We start from the raw sequence: 20,483 nt of genomic DNA on the forward strand, positions 1-20,483 counted from the left end.
CTGGACCATATGGAAGGTGTGTGTTTAATGTTTTAAATAAACTTTTAATTCAGAATAATTTTAGATTTACCAAAAAGTTTCAAAGATAGCACAGAGAGTTCCATATACCCCTCACCCGGTTTCCCTCATCCGTTAGTATCTTCTGTTACTGTAATTCATTTGCCAACGTGAAGAAACTGACATTGGTACATTACTATTAATTAAACTCCAGACTTTATTTGGATTTCACCAGTTTTGTCAGTAATGTCAGCTTTCTGTCCCAGGACACCCAGGACACAATGCATGTAGTTGTCAGGTCTCCCCAGTCTGCTGTGGTCTGTGACAATGTCCCAGCTGGTCCTTTCTTTCGTGACCTTGGCAGACGTGAACAGTACTGGCCAGGAGTCCTGTGGAAAGTGACAGCATGTCCTCCAACCTCGGCTTCTGATGGGTTTTACCTCAGGACTGAACTGGGGCTACGGGCTTCGGGCACGGAGATCACAAAGCGAGGGGCCTCTCATCACACCCTCTCAGCGCGGGTGATGTCAGCGTCACCTGCTCAGGGCGGTGTTGGCCAGCTCTCTGCGGGCAGAGTTTTCTTTCCTCTTTCCCGGTGGCAGTCGCTCAGCTGGGCTCACCCTCAAAGGGGCAGATTTCGTTGCAGCTCCTTTGGGAGGGAGCGTCTGCATTTAAATATTACTTGGAATTCTTCTGTACAGCAGATTGTATCTTCTCTCTCATTTCTTTCATTTTTTTTTTTGAAACTTGAAAAAAATCTAAATACATTTATTAATACCAATAAAAGTTCATTTTTAAAGGGAAAATTAAAAGAAAACAATAAAATGTAACATTAAAAACATGGTAAAGATGAAACTCTAGAAAGTGAGTTGATTGTTATGATCTGGCTATATCAATTTTATCTTGGGACTTGGTTTTCTTTTTTTGAATTTTATTTTTATACAGCAGGTTCTTGTTAGTCATCAATTTTATACACATCAGTGTAAACATGTCAATCCCAATCGCCCAGTTCGTCACACCACCCCCCCAACCCCCCATCTCTCATTTCTTTACTCATTTACTTCACTATAGAAATAATGTATATTTATACTTGGGTTATAAGCCAATTCTGCATTTTTCATGCTGTTCAAGTTGTTCCAGTTTTGGTCACTATGGGTCTTCTCTGCTTGTCTCCTGGGTTCTCTGGGCGTCGGGCGCGCAGGCGCAGTGTGGGCGGGCGCACGTAGGCGGCAGGCGGGTGCGCAGGCGCAGTGGGCAATGGGCGCCGAGTGCGCCGGAGCAAGTGCCCCGGGGCGGAAGGCGCACGTGGCCCGTGGACGGCGGCCGCACAGGCGCAGTGGGCGACGGGCGCTGAGTGCGCAGGCGCAGGTGGGCTGCAGGCGGGCGCGCAGGCGCAGTGGGCGGCGGGCGCACGTGGCAGGCGGGGCCTCAGCCGCCGCGGGCGAAATGCAGCCGTTACGCTGGCAGGTGGTGGCTGCTATCGCCGCGGGCCTCGCGCTGGCCCTGGAGGCGCTGCCCGCCGTGCTACGCTGGCTGTGGGCCGGGCGGCAGCGGCGGCCGCGGCGCGAGGTGCTGTTCTTCCCGTCTCAGGTGACGTGCACCGAGGCCTTGCTGCGGGTCCCGGGCGCCGCGCCCTCCGGCTGCCCGTGCAGCCTGCCCCACGGCGAGAGCTCGCTGAGCCGCCTGTTGCGCGCCCTGCTGGCAGCCCGCGCCAGCCTCGAGCTCTGCCTGTTCGCCTTCTCCAGCCCGCAGCTGGGCCGCGCAGTGCAGCTGCTGCACCAGCGCGGGGTGCGCGTCCGCGTGGTCACCGACTGCGACTACATGGCCCTCAATGGCTCACAGATCGGGTTGCTCCGCAAGGCAGGTAGGCCGGGCGCGGGGCCGGGGGAGGCGGGAGGCAGAACCCAGATGGTGGGGGTGTTTGGGGAGGGGGCCTGAGGACCGGGGAGACCCGTTCGCGTCCCCTGGCGGCCTTGCAAGGTCTGGGGAAACTCCAGGGCCTCCCGAGGAGCTTCTGTGCAGAGCGTCTGAGCCCGAAACCTGGGCGACAGCCCCGGGAGGGACCGAGGCTGGAAGCAGGTCGGCCAGCAGAAGCTGGTCAGGGCGCAGGTGCGCAGAGAGGCTGCGTCCGCTTAAGGACCAAAGGGACGAAAAGGCCTTTCTCCTTCAGTTTGTTAGTGAATTTCATTTTGGAGCTTCTGAAATGAATTTTTTAAAATTTATTTATTTTATTATTTTATTTTATTTTATTTTTTGGGTGCGTTGGGTCTTCGTTGCTGCGAGTGGGCTTTTCTCTGGTTGCGGCAAGCGGGGGCTACTCTTCGTTGCGGTGTGCGGGCTTCTCATTGCGGTGGCTTCTCGTTGCGGAGCACGGGCTCTAGGCGCGCAGGTTTCAGTAGTTGTGGCTCGCGGGCTCTAGAGCGCAGGCTCAGTAGTTGTGGTGCACGGGCTTAGTTGCTCCGCGGCATGTGGGATCTTCCCGGACCAGCTCGAACCCGCGTCCCCTGCATTGGCAGGCAGATTCTTATCCACTGTGCCACCAGGGAAGCCCTGAAATGAATTTTAAAAATACACTACAACGTGGAGCTGAAATGTTTAGTTGGTGGCAGTTAATTTGTTTCTCCAGCTGCAAAATGTCAGGGAAGTCAGGTCTTTGGCCGGCCTGCCTCTCTCACTGGGGTGGGGACAGGTGAACCCGGATGTATGAATAATTTTGAAGACGTTCTAAATTCACAGCCTGCCTTACCTGTGAATTCTGTTTCCTCCTGCTGCCTCAGTGTGACGTTGCGTCCTGTGTGAGCTGTTCGGAGTCTGAACCTCGTGCCCTTCTCTCGATCACTGAGGCACCCAGGAAGGACATTCCTGCATCAGCATCTGTTTGACCTGTCAATTCTGGTGGCCACTGTGGCCGAAAGACGCGTCTGGCCTTTAAGAACTGTCCTGGCTGCTCTCAGCCCAGCTTGCACGGGCCTCTTGCCCGCTCTCCTGATGGGAACACGCTTCAGTCTTTTGCTGCTTTTCCATCTGCTTCCGTGTGGGCAGGGTTGGAAACCTAGTGTAAATGTTGAGGACCGTTGACTTCTGCTCTTCCTGGTAGCTACGTGTTGTCCTGATCTGTTGGTTCTTTTGATGGGGAAACTTGGCAATGTTTCGGCATAGCGGTTTTATTTTGTTTAGGTTTTTAGAGAACCGTAGAGCCTCGGGTTTGGGAAGAACCTTAAAGGGCCCCGCGACCAGACTCCGTCTAAACCTTGATAGTCCTCTGAGGGCATCCAGGCTGTCATTTGTCACTCACTGTTGAACCGGTCTCTCTGCGAGTCTGTGTTTGCCTGGACCGGTTCTGGCCTCTGGGGACACAGTGCTGAACAGCACAGCCCCAGTGGGAGGCTGACTGGAGCAGGAGTCCTGGAGGTGCCCAGAAGGGTCAGGAGATGTCGTAGGACAGGTACGGCTGTGCAGAGGGCGGGACATCTGCCCCGCGGCGTGACATGCATGAGGGCCCACGCTGTAGTGTGAGGAGTGGCAGGCGATCCTGGGGTCGAAGGTGGGAGTCACTAGGAGGGGCTGCCGGGCGCACCTAGGGCTCCGTGAGCTACAACAGGCAGAGAGGCTGTGTGAGCGCGGTGGTCACAGGGCCAAAGCCGCGGCTTCAGGTCCAGGGCCTGGTGTCTCCTGCGCTGTTCCCCCCGCCAGGCTTGTACCCCTTACAAGGTGCTGACTGCAGGGGGATCTGCTTCTGGGCCTGAGTGAGACCTTAGGGGCACGTGAACCCGAGCAGATGGGTTTTGCACCAGTCGCCACTGGATCGTCCTGGAACCAGTAACTGAAGGATGATGCGGGTCATATGCCCTGGAGGGGGTGGGGAGCCTGCCCCGGATCAGGGGCTGGGAGCAGGGCATGTTTCCAGAGGAACTGAGTCACGCGTCCCTGCCGCCACCCGGCCCTCGGCTCTGTCGTCCTCCCCGTCCCGATGCCTCTGTGTCCTCCACGCCTCCTCCTGGGGCTGGTGGGGCGGGCCCCTGCCTGACTCAGCCGCTGTCACCATCCGGACACGGTGGTGCCCGCGAACCCGGACACAAGCACGATCAGTCACGTGAACACATGCGTGCTGCAGAAGGAGCCTGAACCCTAGCGATGGGTGGTGGGGGCTGGGGGGAGGGAGCGAAGGGCTCCAGCGTGGGGGTGGTGAGGTAGAGCGCCCAGCCGGGGGCTCACTGGGGCGACAGGCAGCAGTGGCGTCTCACTCCTTGCAGGGATCCAGGTCCGGCACGACCAGGACCTGGGCTACATGCACCACAAGTTCGCGATCGTGGACGGGAAGGTGCTGATCACTGGCTCGCTGAACTGGACCACCCAGGCCATTCAGAACAACCGGGAGAACGTGCTCATCATGGAGGACGAGGAGTACGTGCGGCTCTTCCGGGAGGAGTTTGAGCGCATCTGGGAGGAGTTTGACCCCGCCAAGTACACCTTTTTCCCTCAGAACAGGAGACGTCGCTGAGATGCCTGCACGTGGGGCGGTGGGGCCGGCGTCCCTCGAGCTGGAGCGCCCCCCGGGGGCCACGGCGACATTCCCGCTAGGAGCCGCGCGCTTCCGGGGCTGGAGTCCACGTTCTGTGTGAGGAAAGCCAGTCCCGTTAAATTCTCCTTTGTTAAATGGCACAGTTCACTAGAGAGTGTTGGGGTTTACGAGGAAGAGGCCATGCTGCAGCGGAAGGGCCGGGTTTTGGACCAAACGCGGGGTGCCTCCGTCAGGGTTGCGCGTGCAGGTAGGGCCACCGCCTCATCACGGAGGCCGATCCGAGCCCCTTTCCTGGTTCTGGGGCCTCCCTGGCTTCCCCTGACCCGTCGGTCCAGCCCTCGGGCCCCTCAGTGCTCCCTCAGCCCCCATCTGGCTGGCGGAACCTGGATGGCCAGAGGGTGACGGTCCCTCCCTCCGTGCTGTCTCCAGCTCCTGGGGGGAGGGGCGGGGGATGGCACGGCGAGGAGGAGTGGCCATCATCCTTGGGAATCACTCAGTAGAAGGGACGAGCACTGAGAGCTTGGTGCTTGGCAGCCCCTGGTGTATGTGAGGTGAAGTGAGCAATCGTAACACGTGGAAACAGGAGTGTCCAGAGCTGCTCCTGTTTCCACGTGTTAGGATTTTAACTTTTAGCATTCTCACATTCAGAGAAATTTGGTTGTGCATTTAGAATTGACCTTCACCGCGACACTCGTGGCTTTGCTCAGTATCACCGAGGCAGGACCCAGGGGTGGCCTCACTGGGCTGTCCTGGTTCCCGGGGCAGGGATGTGACATGTTTGAACTGTCCCGGAGGCAGCTCCGAAGACACCTGGACAGCAGTTGCTCTCTCCTATCGCTCAGACCCGGTGGGCACCCCTGGGTCTCCTCCCTCATCTCCCAGCCCCTGGGGACCCTTCCCCCACATGGCGTGTTCCTCTCGATTTAAAGTTATCTCTGACTTAGAGTGTCAGATAGGTAAACCCGAAGCTTAGCTTTTCTTACTCAACCAAGGTGTACTCTCAGATTGGAAGTCACAGACATGGCTTCACAGTGACCGTGTTTCTCCCGTGAGCTGGGCCCGCCGCCTCGAATAAACGTGCTCTCCCCTAGCCGACTAGCGTTGTGTGTTTCTGCCTTTTGTTCATTCAAATAGTGGCTACTTATTAAACAACTTCTTTTGGTGGCAGGGCGGGGGGGAACATCCAGCTATTTAGAAACCGTTGGCCAAGGCAGGATCCTCTCGAGGAGTGAAGACTTGGGGGTGTTGCTTGGGGGACCCCCCAGTGTCCTCCGAGTGTCCGCCCAGCGCGCGCGGGGCCTGCACCTTCGTTCCGGAAGCGAGCGGTGTCCGCAGTCCCAGCACTGCGTGCACCGGACCATCCAGCCCCACCATCGAGGTTGATGTTGCAGAAGTTGTGAAGTGAGCTCATCTCACATAGTTTTTTACTTAGTGTAATTTTATTTATATTGTTTTAGTTACTGTCATCTTAGCGGTGGGAATTTGATCTAATCAAGTTCCAGATTAACAGCCTTTCTGAAAGGAAAACAACACTTTCTCTGAGGGCCTGGGTGCTGACGAGGCTACAGCACTAAGATCAGCCTCCACTTTGGAGGCTGTTCTGTCCCCTTGAGGGAGGGTGACCATACGAGGTGACCAGAGCCCCGCTCTGACAGGAGAGGCGTGAGGAGGGGCAGCTGGGTGGGGGGCAGGGCATAGGCCGACCCCGGCGTGTCCGGGTCTCCAGGAGAGCCAGAGGGGTTCGCGGCCGAGGCTGCGTGGTTCCCAGGTCTCCGGGTCGTGAAAGCAGGTGAGCTGAACCATTGGTATTTTCTTGATTCGGAAGGTAGTTCAGGCCGAGTCAGTGGCTTGTGCTGAGCGGCAGTTGTCTGGGGGCTCATCCAGTGATGGGCAGGCACACTGAGGAGACCCCCAGCAGTGTGGCTGGCATCCCGCGGGCAGGGGACACCGGGCAGTGACCTGAGCACGGAGGGGAAGAGGCTGCGAGGGGGCTTGTGTGGCGTGTCGTCCGAAGCTGCATGCTTTGTCCACAAGATTCTGTCACAAACGGAACCATTACAGGAGGGAATCCACCCCCAGGAGGCTTGGCAGTTGCTGCCTAAGAGGCGTCGAGGTCGGCTCCCCTCTTACTGCCCCCCGCCCCCGCCCCACAGGCTCCTGGCCAGCCTCGTGATTCGGGTTCCAAGTCATCATTTTAACTACAGGGCAGTGATGCAGCTTAACAAACCTGACAGGCAAAGTTAATTAAACACTGGCACAGTTAACGTGTAAAATATTTTAAACTCATGTAACCCTTGTGGTAAAAAAAAAATGTCCTGGTAGCAGTTTGTCCCGTAGCTGTCAAATACACGAGCATGTTGGGTTCAAACAGTGCAGTTCCATTGTATTTAAAGCACTGTATTGGTTGTACTGAATTGGTTTTTAAAGCAACTGACTAGTTTAAAAAAACACTTCACTCGGATTCACATACCATAAAACTCACCCTTTTAAAATATGCAATTCAGTGTAGTAACAGTATATTAACAGAATATTAGTTATTAGTATATTAACAGAGTTGTTATTTACTATAGTAACAGTTGTGTAGCCATCACTACCGTCTGATTTCAGAGTGTTTTCTTCACTCCAGAAAGAAACCCTGTTTCTGTGGATTTACCTGGTGTGGATGTGTTACGTAAATGGAATCCACAACATGCGGTCTCTGGTATCTGCCTCCTTTCCCTGAGTGTAGTGCTTTTGAGGGCTATCCATGTTGTAGCAGGTGTCAGTATTTTACTTTTTATAGCTGAATAATAATGCATCGTATGGACAGAACACATTTTGTTTACCTGTTCGTCAATTGATGGACATTGGCGTTGTTTCCACCTTTTGTCTGTTACAAATATGATGCTGTGAACATTCACATACAAGTGTTCGTGTGGACATGTTTTCATCTCTCTTGAGTATATACCTAGGAGTGGAATTGTTGGGTCGTATCACTGTGTTTAACCATTTCAGAAACTGCCAGACTGTTTTCCAAAGTGATCGAATCATTTTACATTCCCACCAACAGTGTATCAGGGTTCCTTTTTCTCCACATCCTCACGAACAGAAAGCTATTATTTGACTTTTTTAAAAATTAGTTTTGTAAATGGAGGTGTAATTGAGATACAGTATTATGTAAGTTTCAGGTGTGTGACAGTGACTCACGGTATTTAAGGGTTATATTCCATTTGCAGTTATTATAAAATATTGGCTATATTTCCTGTGTTGTACTAAATATCCTTGTAACTTATTTTATACATTGAAGTTTGTACCTCTTAATCCTCTACTCTTATCTTGCCCCTCCCCTTCCCATCTTCCCACTGGTAACCACTAGTTCTCTAGATCTGTCTCTTCCTTTTTTGTTATGTTAACTAGTGTATTTTATTTTTTAGATTCCACATATAAGTGATATCATACAGTATTTGTCTTTCTCTGTGTGACTTATTTCACTGAGCATAATATTCTCCAAGTCCATGCATGTTGTTGCAGATGGCATTATTTCATTCTTTTTTATGGCTGAGTAGTATTCCATTGCATATATGTACCACATCTTCTTTAGTCATTTATCTATTGATGGACACTTAGGTTGCTTCCATATTTTGGCTGTTTTACATAGTGCTGCTATGAACGTTGGGGTGCATGTATCTTTTCCAATTAGTGTGTTCATCTCCTTTGGATATATACCCAGGAGTGGAACTGCTGGGTCACATGGTAGCTCTATTTTTACTTTTTTTAGAAACTGCCATACTGTTTTCCATAGTGGCTGCACCAATTTGCATTCCCACCAACAGTGTACGAGGGTTCTCTTTATTTCACATCCTCACCAAAGTGTGTTATTTGTGATCTTTTTGATGATGGCCATTCTGACTGGTGTGAAGTGGTATCTCACTGTGGGTTTTTTTTTTTTTTTTTTTTTTTAGTTTATGTATGTATGTATTTTTGGCTGCATTGGGTCTTTGTTGCTGCACACGGGCTTTCTCTGTGGAGAGTGGGGACTGCTCTTCGTTGCGGTGTGCGGGTTTTTCATTGCGGTGGCTTCGCTTGTTGTGGAGTACAGGCTTTATGCGCGCGGGCTTCAGTAGTTGCAGCACCCGGGCTCGATAGTTGTGGCTTGGGGGCTCTAGAGCTCAGGCTCAGTAGTTGTGGCACACGGGCTTAGTTGCTCTGCGGCACGTGGGATCTTCCCAGACCCGGCTCAAACCCATGTTCCCTGCGTTGGCAGGTGGATTCTTAACCACTGAGCCACCAGGGAAGTCCCATCTCATTGTGGTTTCAGTTTTCATTTCCCTGATGATTGACAGTGTTGAGCATCTGCTTATGTGCCGGTTAACCATCTGTGTTATTTGTAAAAAACTTCTGTTCAGGTCTTCTCCCCATTTTTTAATTGGGTTGTTTGCTTTTTTGATGTTGAGTTGTATAAACTGTTTATATTGATTATATTTTGCATACTAACCCCTTATCAGTCGTATCATTTGCTAGTATTTTCTCCCATTCAGTAGCTTGTCTTTTTGTTTTGTTGACGGTTTCCTTTGCTGTGCAGTTTTTAAGCTTAATTAGGTTTCATTTGTTTATTTATTTAAGTTTATTTGTTTTGGGGGGCTGCGTTGGGTTTTTGTTGCTGCGTGTGGGCTTTCTTTAGTTGCGGCGAGCAGGGGCTACTCTTTGTTGCGGTGCACGGGCTTCTCATTGTGGTGGCTTCTCGTTGTGGAGCACAGGCTCTAGGCACATGGGCTTCAGTAGTTGCAGCACACGAGCTCAGTAGTTGTGGCTCACGGGCTTAGGTGCTCTGCAGCATGTGGGATCCTCGCAGACCAGGGATCGAACCCGTGTCCCCTGCATTGGCAGGCGGATTCTTAACTGCTGCGCCACCAGGGAAGTCCCTGTCCTTTAATATTGAGGAAGCTCACTTCTGTGCCTAGCTTGCTGAGTGTCTTTTATCACTTTCCCAAATGCCTACTGGTTTTTAAAATTGCACGTACACAGCTTTAATAGTGTTAAAGCTGTTAAAACACCATTATATTAGACCAGTGTCCTGAAACTATGTTTGACAAGAATAATTTTTTTTTTATTTTATAAATTTATTTATTTATTTATTTTTGGCCGCGTTGGGTCTTTGTTGCTGCACACGGCCTCTAGGCGTGCGGGCTTCAGTAGTTGTGGCTCACGGGCTCAGTAGCTGTGGCTCACGGGCTGTAGAGTGCAGGCTCAGTAGTTGTGGCGTGCGGGCTTAGTTCCTCCGCGGCATGTGGGATCTTCCCGGACCAGGGCTCGAACCCGTGCCCCCTGTGTTGGCAGGCGGATTCTCAGCCACTGTGTCACCAGGGAAGCCCAAGAATAATTTTTTTAAGTGGGTGAAAAACAACTGAAACATCTTTGAACAATTGGAATAGTACTGAAAATGTTTCTTTTATGTGTCTGTACTCGTTTATTTTTGTTAAGTTTTACGGATTCCACAAGTTGATTTCTAATAGGTAGAGTCAGACTTGAATTTGTGTTTATCTGAGTAAAAGTTTGGATTCTGCAGTCATTTTCACATGTTTTACTCCAAAGGCTGTGACAATATTGGGGGAAAAAAACCAGTTTCTTATTTTAAATTTATTTAGTGGGTCACAACCAGAATTTTAAAAAATGAAATGGGATAGAGACGTCAGTGTGTGTCCTAGGAAGGGTGCATTATTTTGTGAAATTTTGGATTGTGGCTGGGGTGTATGTATGTGCGTACTGGGTCATGAGGAAAAATGCATTTTCTTTTTTAAACAACAAGTAAAAATACTGTAAATCTCCGAATGAAGGGGCAGGTATGGGGGAGTTATATTTCTTTTTCTTGTATTTCTTAGTGTCTTTTTGGCCCCCTGAAAGTTTCTGTAACAGCCAAATGTACCTTAATTAGATTATGGATGTAAAATATTTCTAACTCTTCGTTGTGTGTGAACATGTGAAATCTCCTCATTTTAAAATGTTGACAACTAATCCAAAAACTTAAAAAGCAGATTTTATAAAAGTAAAAACAAACCAAAGATCCATTATAAATCTCTAGGTTCCTGACCAGCCTTCTGACTTTTGATCTAAATGCCTATTTTGCGTCATGTCCTTCCGTTAAACAAAATCTCGTTCACAGCATGCCAAGGGTGATGCAAAAATAGTTTATTATGATATTGTTTATGTAAAGTTAGGTAATATTTACAGTAGAAATGATCAGCTACATCCATGAGAATCTAGCATGTCACACAAAGGAATAAATATTTTGACAAAGTAACACTTCAGTTGTAGTGAGCAGCTGATCAGAAATTCTGTTATTAAAAAAGAGCCTCAAACTAAACCGTAAAAGTCTTGAATTGTCAGAGAGCAGCGAGCTGACCAGGCTCTTCTCTTCAAGAGGCCCTGCAGTCCCACGGGAGATGGGCCCCTCCCGGGGGCCGCCAGGGGTGGGGGTGGGGGCACGCGGTGGGTCTCCACGCCACTTCAGCCTGGCGAACATTATTGTTCAGCGTTAGTACAGAAATTAAACACCAGTAAAAATTATACAAGCTTATTCTTTGAACATGTACCACCTGTGAAAAATTAGCTGTGGCAGAAGTGATTGTTGCTGTGAATTATTCCCGAACTTGTCACAGTAGAAGAAACTACCTACGCTTTCCCACTTTGTTCGTATGCTGCCCCCACCCCGCCAGCAGCTAGGCATAGTATATGCTTTTGTCTCAAGTGGCTGGATTGAGACGTTCACCTGATAGAAGAGCATATTTGTGAGAAAGATCACTGAGGGTTCTAATTGTTGAGGAGCCACTTAGAAACTTTACATTTTATAAATATTACTTAGGAAAAGTCTTAATCACTTAACTGGTTTTGAATCCTAACAGTAAGTCAGTAGATACGTTGTTAATACTAAAGGTAAATCCTAAAATCCATTTTAATTGGTTTTGTGATACAAGCATAACACAAGAATGAATTTAGTGTTCTTTGTAATCTATTCCTAGCTTTCTATAAAATAAAACTGAAACAGGTGACATAGCTAGCTGTAAAGGGGAGAGGGCGGATGGCTGGAAACGTGATGGGCAGCAGGCGCCCGTGGGTCTGAAGGCTGCTCTGCGTGAGCTCAGACTGCCCTCCCGGCTCGTCCCACAGGCCTGGACGGCCCAGTTCTCAAGCATGCTTACCAACCTGACGGGCACACATCGTAGAAGAACAGCGTTACGAGTTTTGCAGCGTCCATGCCGTCACACACAACAGCCCAGCGCTTGGCTGGACTCCCACGCAGCCCCCAGCAGGTGGCCACGGGTCACTGACTTAGACCCCAAGGCGTTGGGTCTCCTGCAGGTCCTAAGTCACTGTGTGCAGGATCTGGGCAAGAGCAACTCCTGTGTTCCTCCTCCTCCTGATTTTTCTCAACACTTTGAATGGCTCTGCCAAGAATGAGGAACAAGTACAACCGAGATCTTTCAGGGAAAAACAAAACCACCTGTTAAATGGCCAGAGCTTTACGAAAGGTAACACAAGTCATTAAAAACACTTCCCTGTAATGTTGAGTGGGATTCAATGTTGTACCCAAAGCTGTTCTTCCTATCTTAGAAAGCGATGCTTGTATGAGGAAAAAAGAAAAAAACCCCACACAGACTTTGTCACAGAAATCCATGCAGTAACTTCTGAGTAATATTTACACTGCTTGCTCTGCATAATACCCCGGTTTTTCTAAATACAGAGGAACTGGGAGCTGCACGGGGTGTGCGGGGTCCTGTGGGCCCTGGAAGGAACGGACACAGTGTGTCTGAGCTGCTGTCGGGGACACAGGTTGGGCCTGCTCTGCTGAGGGTCTTCTGTTGACAGACCTCAGGGAGGGGAGACCGCTTCCCTTTACAGAGAAACAGGAAGAAACTCACTGTTCTCAAAAGGGCAGAAGAACGAGACCGGTCTTTTCCAGCAGGCAAAACTTGAGAGACTGACAGAGTTCATCTCCATACTGGGTTTCTGTCCTGTCTTCCTATCAAAGAACCCAAAACACGTGGTTTCTGAGACCTCAGTTAAGGCTGCTGCTTATTTAAGTTTTCAGCTGTGGAAAGTACGGCCTTGCGAAAGTGTACACAGGTGAAAATACACAAAACTAAAGTGCAACCCCGCCTCCCGAGAGCAGGCTGAGGAGAGCCGGGCTGGGCCTGCTGCGGCGGGAGTGTCCCCAGCGTCTTGCGCTTGGTGCCGAGAGCAGGGGCGGGCGCTACGTTTCACCTGACCTCTGGTGAGGGAGACCTTTCCTAGACTTGGGAGTCCGACACCTGCGCTCATGCCTTTCGGCGCCCTGGCGGCTCCTCCGCGTCTCTGGAGCCGTCCAGGATCCCGTCTCAGAATGGCGGGATGAAGGAGCGCCCACGATCACAGGTGGACAAGATGGGTGTGCAGATGCCTGCAGTGAAACCTCTGGAAGAAGTCGGTTCTCAGCAGCACCTCCCAAGTCCTCTCCTATGGGTGGGGCTGCAGCACCAGGGCGCCGGGACCTCGTTAGTTTCGGCTGAGTGGAGGAAATGCTAGGGCAACAGGTAAAATCTGTTCATAAAGCAAGTTGCTAGTCAACGTGAAACACCAAGAGCTCAACTGTCCAGGACTTTGGGGTGTGAGACATTCCGAATGGCTGCAGTTTCCGGAGGAGAGAAGCTTCCAGTTAAGGGGCCAGATCTTTTCTCCTTCTAGTATTTCCTTCTTTTTGAGTATCATACTACACACTTCCCAGTCCTTTGTAAAACTCTGGCAACACTTCAGTCTCCTCCCCTTTCTAGGTGATAAAGGGCTAGTGTCTAGTATTTTGTTTATGAAATCGCGTCTTGAAAGTAAGCTTCTTGAGAACAGTGATGAGCAAACTTCTTGTCAGGAGAGAACTGCTGGCGTGCTGTGTTCGTTTTACTCTCTAATGGAGAACAGCTTTGAGTCCCTGGAGAAGACCGTGTCACGGGCGAGCGGCGGGGGAAGCCTGGCTCATGGTGCTCCGGGGGGACGCCGCGGCCTCGGGGGGGAGCAGGAGCCAGTAGCTTCGCGAGGAGAACGCGCACACCCGTCTGCCTGCCCCTCCCAGCGGGGGACACCCCAGGGGTGCCCGCGCAGGTCTCACCGGCTAGAGCTGGGGGACCCTGGCACCGGCTGCAGAGGAGGTTCCAGGGGGAGCGCTCACCCTCCAGGCCCCTCGGAGGGGGCAGGCGCTGTGCCGCCCCACCCAGAGGATGTGGAGGGGGCCGCCAGGCGCAGTGATGAAAAGATGGTGTTTCCTTCGCAGAGAAACGGCATTAAATAGACGTCGCTGTGAGTGCTGACACCGTAGGTCTTGTCTCGTGGCCTCATCTGTCAGAACTGCTCTCAGGCAGTTCCCTCTCTTCCCGAGCCTGGCCTCCACGAGGCCTCGGTGCCCAGCTGTCGGGTCAGTGAGCCGCTGCCTGCGTCTGGACACCGTGAATGACAGGCTGCCCGTGACTGGCAAGAGGCTGGGCCTTCCCTCGTCCTCGGTCTCCGCCGGTCACCCCAGCACAGCCATCGCTTCGTCCTAGAAAGCCACGCAGGCTCTCACACGCCATGGCACAAGCCCGCGAGGCACGCTGCAGCCAGCACGGGCACCTGGAACACTGGCCTTCAGAGCTGCTCAGGCCCCGGCAGCACGTCGGAGCGGAGGAGACCGCGAGCCCGGCGCACTTGTACTGCACTGCAGTGATGCAGGTGTTCACAGAACCGTCAGGTGGCGTGAGCCGGTCCAGCCGTCCCGCTGGTCTGTGGGGCTCGGCTTCGCTGCAGGTGCTCGCAGGTCCCAAATGAAGGAGAAACGTTCACAGGAAAATGTCACCGCTGTGAAGAGCCGACCCAGGGGAACCTTTCCCTCCGTGGGGACGTGGGGACGCCCCCCGTGCTGGGGGAGTGCCAGGAGCAGCCTGGGCTCGCGGTCACCTGCGCCTCCCTGTCCGCAGCCCCCCGGGGGCCTGTTCTCGGCCAGCGCAGACACCAGCTCAATCTCCGCACACGGGTTCTTCCTTCCTTCTGGAGTTCGGCAGCTCAACTGCTGCCTGGGAGCTTGGGGGCTCGCAGGCAGAGTCCGGAGGACGCTGCATGGCGGGGGCTGAGGTGGGACAGCGAGATGCAGAGCAGAGACCCTCGCCGTCCTGTCCTGCCTGCTCCCACCAGCCCGAAGCTCAGACCTGGTTCCGAACCAGACGGCGGCTGTCACCACGTGCTGATGCCCAGCACGGCCGGGGGTCGTTGCTCGGCTGGTTGAGCTTTTCGCAGCGCGTTTCCTGGCCACCTCTGCCTGCGAGCCCCGGATGCTGCTGCCGACACCTGTTCCCCAGGATTCCTGAGGTCAGACCTCAAAAGATAACTGATGAAGACACGTGAATAAAATGCTCTTTTGACCTAATCAGGAGCACTGCACAATCCAAACGCTCACGTCTACGGGCAGACGAAACCCAACTCTGTGCACGGACCCTGCCCTTCTGGGAGGGCCGGAGATCCCCCAGGGGCAGCAGGGGCAGCACAGGGCAAACCCGGCCTGACGAGGTGCATGCTCGGAGGAGGGACACGAAGCCCCAGTCACGGCACCCGAACAGCCGCGCGAGCCTGGGAGAGGCCCGCCCAGCAGATCCCCAGGGCACCTGTCACGCTGCCCTCGGTGACACGCTCACAGACCACTCTGGAGACAGCGCCAGTCTACACGGCGGGGGTGTCTGATGAGCAGAATGAAAGGAGCTGATATACTCTGCTTTTAAACACATGGAAGGATAGCGGCAAACGAGTGACTGGGGTGGTGTGAGACTCTGAACAGCTCGTGAGCAGGGAAGGCCCACTGCAGCCAGGAGCTCTGAGACCATCCAGTGCGAAGACGGCACGGGAGCTGCACTTCTCGCAGGTCCCAAATGAAGCCCTCTGTCCTGCCCTTCCAGGACTTTCTCCAAATGACCTCGTGCGTTCACTTAATCTAAAAACTGAGCAAGATGACTTCTACGTTTTCACGCCCGAAGCACCCACGTACCCGAGACTGTGGCGCTCACCCAAGCAGTGAGCAGAGCGGAAGTGCGCTAGCGGGCGGCAGGGTGCCGACAGCTGCCATGAGGCCAGGAGGCCTTGCCCCCCCAGCGCCCGGGCGTCTGCGCTGGCTCCCGCCTGGTGGGCTTTCTCATGCTCCCCGTCCTAACAGGATGAGGAGTTTTCATGGGGCCATCATAGAAACCCCAATTTCAGAGGTTTTCAAGAAGTGCTGTGGAGTGGCTGGTGGCGGTTAAAAAGTTGTTACTCAGACCACTAAGGAAGCAGAGCTGTCGGTCCGGACCCGGCGCAGGCACCCCCAGTGCCGCACGGCCTCAGACCTCAGGTGAACTGAAGGAGACTTAGGAGCACGTCACGATGGCCAGTTCTCATCTGGTTCCAACGTCTGCTCTAACCTTCTCGACTTAACACAGGGTCTCCTGTCAACCGTACTCTCTGAGGGAAACTCTCTTCGTTATTTGTGCTCCCAGTCTGAAGCCACGGGCTGCAGGCCAGCATCTACCGAGTATGAAAGGACCCAGGCTTCCTGGTGACCAAGAAAGAAGCGAGCGTAGGAAGGAATGAGAAGGGCCTGGTTTTGTGCAAGATTTAATAAAAAACAAACAAAAATAGGAATGGCTGCTTTCAACATTTTCCAGGTTGTGAAAAGTTTACCACGAGTATCTGGGGTGTGGTTCTAAGCGGCATTAGTGGAACAAATACAAAATGCTGTTCTCTGAAGCCCAAAGGTGGTACATCCAAGGTTCTAGGCCACACTCCCCCCCGCAGGCTACCAGCTGTCAGCGCTGGGACCGCAGCACACGCCTCCACGCCTCGTGGCCGGTTCTCTCCCAGGGACCCGCCCGGGCCCTGACCCCGCCGCGCAGTGGGCGAGACAGAGCTAGCTTATCACAGGCTGCTGGGCCTTAATACTGACGTACGTGAGCGCGGGGGCGACGGGGGAGAGCCGCGTGCGCTCGGGCGCTCGGCCCCTCGGCTGGGCTGGTCATAGACAACCATGGGGAAAAGCTTCGATAAACACAACAGGGAGTGATGTGAGCAACCCACAGACCAGTCTCTCACGCATCCATACCGCAGTTACTGAGGACGATAACAACGATAACGGTAACAGAAATCGAAGGTGCAGGCGAGGGCGGCGGCCGCGGGCCAGGGAGGCTGCGTCTCAGCTGCAGGGGAGCAGCTAGTCGCGCTCCAGGTCCCTGGACTCAAAGAGCTTCAGGCAATCTTGCACCGTCAGGCCCTCCTTCAGACTCTGGTGGAGAAACAGACAGGCCGTTAGCCAGCGGCCCCGCTTGGCACGGGCGGCAATCCGGCAAGAGGCGCGGCTCGGGGCTCCCGGAGGGTTAGTGGGCGTGCTAGAAGGGCCACGACCCCCAAGGTGGTGGTGTTACTAGATGAGGAGGAAAAAGAAACAAGACCAATGCTGAGCTTAGGGCTCTCTCTCGACAAGCAGGGATCAGACCAGTGGAGCCAGGAGAGGAGACCCTGCCAAGAACATGAAGATGCCCGCTACGTCCGCATCCACGTCTGGTCTCTCGCGGCCGCACGCTGGCAGCACCTGCTGCACCGATCACAAACCCTGTTGGACTCTCTCACTGCCCCGGGGATTTGGGAACGTGGCGGTGGGAACATGTCGGTTTGTTTACTGAGACTCTGAGAACGGAAGCCCATCCTTGCTCATGTGGGACCTCGGCGAAGGTGGGGGACAGAGGATTTCCTGCTTTACTCTGGGAGGCTCTTCACAGAGACTTAATTTCTGGATGAGAAAAGGAGCATCACCTCAGAGCACGACTGGGAACGAAGGTGCCTCGCTGCCATCGGATCTGCGTGGCAAGTCCAGGCTTCACCGAGGCGGCGGAACCGGGGCCGGCCCACAATCAGCAGGTGAGGCGGAGCCCAGCCTCCACCTCAGAGCAGACCCGCTTCCCCTGGGGCCCCAGCTTCACCCAGGACAGCTCTGCTTGCCTGTATTTTTTAATTTAGATGCCACTGGTCAGAGGAAGAGGACAAATCCACGTCCCATGCTGACATCCATTAACGCCCACGACTGCCTCACGTGCTCTCGGGACTCTCGTCCCAAGTGCGCCTGCTTCAGGTCAGGGCTGCCATCTACACGGCAGCCAGTCTCATCCAAGGGCCGGGCCCCGTCGCCTGCCACGCCGCTCTGCTCTAGCTGGGGACTTGCCTTGGGTGGCAGCACACCGCCACTGCCGAGTCCTGAGGAACAGAGCTTTTCCCTCCGTGCACCGTCACACACGCTTGGTGAGCGCCCCTGCTCTGCCGCCGCGCACCACGGCTGGCAGGGCAGAGCCTGAGCAGACCCCGCGCTGCCCCGCACCCCCCCGCTCAAGACGACCAGGCGGGGCCTCCGTCCCAGAAAAGCCCAGCTGCTCTTAGGCAGCGAGCTTTCTGACGCGATGGGGGCTGAGCCTTTCTGTCCTTCTGAGGGAGGCAGGTACGGAGACAACACACGTGACAGACAGACATCTGTACACATCAGACCTTGTATCAGAAAGCACCAGTGACAGGTTGTTTTCGGGCAACTTAGTTCCCATCTTCCCGTGGGAGGTGCAACGGTTTCCACATACAATCAGGAAAAAGGGCAACGCAGAGCCGTGCAAGCGTCTGTTGACGGCGCGTTACAGGCACAGCGTCATGGCTGGCGTCCCTGAGGGTGAAGCGTAAGGGCCCCAGCTTCCTCCTTGGGCCAGCAGGGCTGTCCCCACACGCCGACAGCACTGCTCTTACGTCGCAAACAAACACAACTCTGGGAAACCCCGCGCCTGGGCTTCTCCCAACACTCATCTGGGTCCCGGCCTTGCAGAGAGCCGCAGGCAGACCCTCGTGGGTGTGCCTGACAGTTTCTTCCCTCATTCCTGGCCTCTGCTTTAGCGAGCTCCTGGCCAGCGTAGAAGCTGCCATCTACACGGCAGCACATCTGTGCCAGCACATCTCATGGCCAAAGGCCCTTATTGACAGAGGTCTTTCCACTGATCTTCTGGCCCTTTGTCCAGAGCCCAAAGTACTGTGTGGCTTTTGGGATCTTAGTTCCCCGACCAAGGATCGAACCCAGGCCCCAGCAGTGAGAGCGCCAAGTAAGTCCTAACCACTGGACCACCAGGGGATTCCTGCAAAGCACTTTTCTTTATTTCCCTCCCCCGACACATGGTCCGCCTGACGGGGCGGACTTGCTGGAGCAAGGCTTCCCTGGAAGGGCCCTAAGCAGAAGTGTTTGTTTGTCATATGTCATTTACAGGCAAAAGGCCCAAAGCACTCACGGTGAACTTGCAGCAGCTACAGTTCAGCCTCAAACAGAAGTAAAAATCACCAACAAGAAAACCGTAAACCAAGAACACGTTTCCCTTCTGCTAAACAGAACGTTTTTCATGTTTAAAGGAAAAAGCCCAAACTAAGTTTTGAACAGGCCTTAAACCATTTCTGGTGATAAGTGAGCCAGGACTGTAGGGAAATTAACATATTAAGTGCAACCTACTTGGATTTCCTTCCGTAAACTCTCCCTAAACCAAACCCCTCAGCCTGCAAGTGAGCCGGGCGCACCTGCCAGCGTCCCCTGTTCTGAGCCCTTCCTGCTGCCCTCAACTTCCTTATCGGAGAATCAGCGAGATGAGGTCAGCAGAGCTGATGAACCCACTAGGGAATGAGTGACTGTGTGCCCCGGACGCCTGGGCCTCGTGGGAGTCGGGAGCGTCCAGGCAGGGTCGGGGTCAGACAGCCTGATGTTTCTGAGCCAGCGCTCAGCCCCTGCTTCCTGTCTTTGGAGGCACCCGAGGTCCCCGGGGCTGGGAAACGCTCAGCCCCAAGCGCTCGCAGTTATTTTGCTCTACTGAGTGGTTTCCGGAGCTGCATGTGCGAGGTATCAGCTCCCTGGCTTGCTGGGCTCGGGCCTCCTGGGCCTGTTAACAGGGTGGAGGGCGGGGGTACTTCGCCAGTGGGCGGCTCTGTGAACTCTGCTTCCCGACGGAGGGCAGCGGTACCCCCAAAGAACGTGAGCGCACAAACCATTCGACGTGCATGTGACGGGGCCGAGATGCTGGCCCCATGGGCAGCGCACCAAGCTGGGGGACTCCCCTCGGTTAGGAGGTTACAGTGCAGTTAACACCCCACAACAGGTTAAGGAACGTCACGTGGCTCGTGTACGTGCCGGCTGGAGCAGGAGGAATGAAAGTAACCAGAAAACAAGGAGCTCGCTATGGAGGTGTGAGCAGTGCATGCAGGTAGCACCCTCTCGAGGGCGGCGGGCGGGCGGGTGGTGGTGAGAGTGGTTTACCTACACGACAAGGGACCGGGAAGCGGGTCGTTTCAGTTATCCCATGAGACCTGCTCAATTACGGACTGTCGGGGGAAAGAGCAGAAAACAAAAGACACACACACAATAAATCCTAAATGCAACATGCTGGTCACCCCCACCTTCCAACCCACCTTCCCACAGAGGGGCACGCGGGGGCGGAGGGCACACGCTGGGGGGGAAGGGGCGCGGGCAGCTTTGTCTCTCGAAGGCAGCCGGCGTCGGCATGAACTAGGGACATGCAAGGAGCAGTCCAGATGGGGCAGGACCGACCCAGCAGGGTGCCGGTCTGAGGGGATTCACCCGCGCCCTGCTTGCTGTGGGCCTGGCCCTCTGCTGTCGCTGGCAGGAGATGGTCCCACTGCTGGGCGAGGGACACACTCAGTGCGAAGCCCCTGGAACTGGCCCAGCAGGGTAAGCGCGTGGGGCCGGTGAGTTCTGGGACCTTGGGGACCCTTTGCTGCGGCCCTAGGTGGGCTCTACATACCCAGGGGCTGGACCCCAGACTCACCTTGGACCTGATGCTTCTGAGCTGTCGGCTGACACAGGATCTGTCTTTCTTCAAGAAGTCAGGGTTGCTTTTCGACTTCATTATATCTGAGAAGACAAGCAGACCCAGTGCCTGTTTTGTAA

The 20,483-nt window shown here is 53.9% G+C and overlaps 3 protein-coding genes across 5 annotated transcripts in view; 2 read left to right on the forward strand and 1 right to left on the reverse strand.

Annotated features, from left to right (window-relative positions):
* The window catches only part of FLCN (folliculin), a 57,263-nt gene that overhangs the window by 29,794 nt on the left and 6,986 nt on the right, over window positions 1–20,483 (forward strand). The gene's annotated exons all lie outside the window — the stretch shown is intronic.
* Window positions 1,444–5,617, forward strand: PLD6 (phospholipase D family member 6). The gene is made up of 2 exons (XM_059908743.1): window positions 1,444–1,861; window positions 4,251–5,617. The coding sequence occupies exons 1-2, from the start codon at window positions 1,444–1,446 to the stop codon at window positions 4,496–4,498; spliced, it is 666 nt and encodes a 221-aa protein (XP_059764726.1). The 3' UTR covers window positions 4,499–5,617.
* Window positions 16,117–20,483, reverse strand: part of MPRIP (myosin phosphatase Rho interacting protein) — a 127,638-nt gene continuing 123,271 nt past the window's right edge. For 2 of the 3 annotated variants that reach the window (XM_059908736.1, XM_059908738.1), the window contains 2 exons: window positions 20,362–20,447; window positions 16,117–16,796 (listed from right to left, as the gene is read on the reverse strand). In XM_059908736.1, coding sequence (XP_059764719.1) covers window positions 16,725–16,796; window positions 20,362–20,447 — 158 coding nt within the window. In that variant the 3' untranslated portion in view covers window positions 16,117–16,724. Of the gene's footprint in view, window positions 16,797–19,836; window positions 19,898–20,361; window positions 20,448–20,483 lie in introns of all 3 variants that reach the window. The other variant, XM_059908737.1, reaches the window with a different exon arrangement.

The sequence above is a fragment of the Balaenoptera ricei genome, chromosome 20 (genome assembly GCF_028023285.1).
Source record: "Balaenoptera ricei isolate mBalRic1 chromosome 20, mBalRic1.hap2, whole genome shotgun sequence".
NCBI lineage: Eukaryota > Metazoa > Chordata > Mammalia > Artiodactyla > Balaenopteridae > Balaenoptera > Balaenoptera ricei.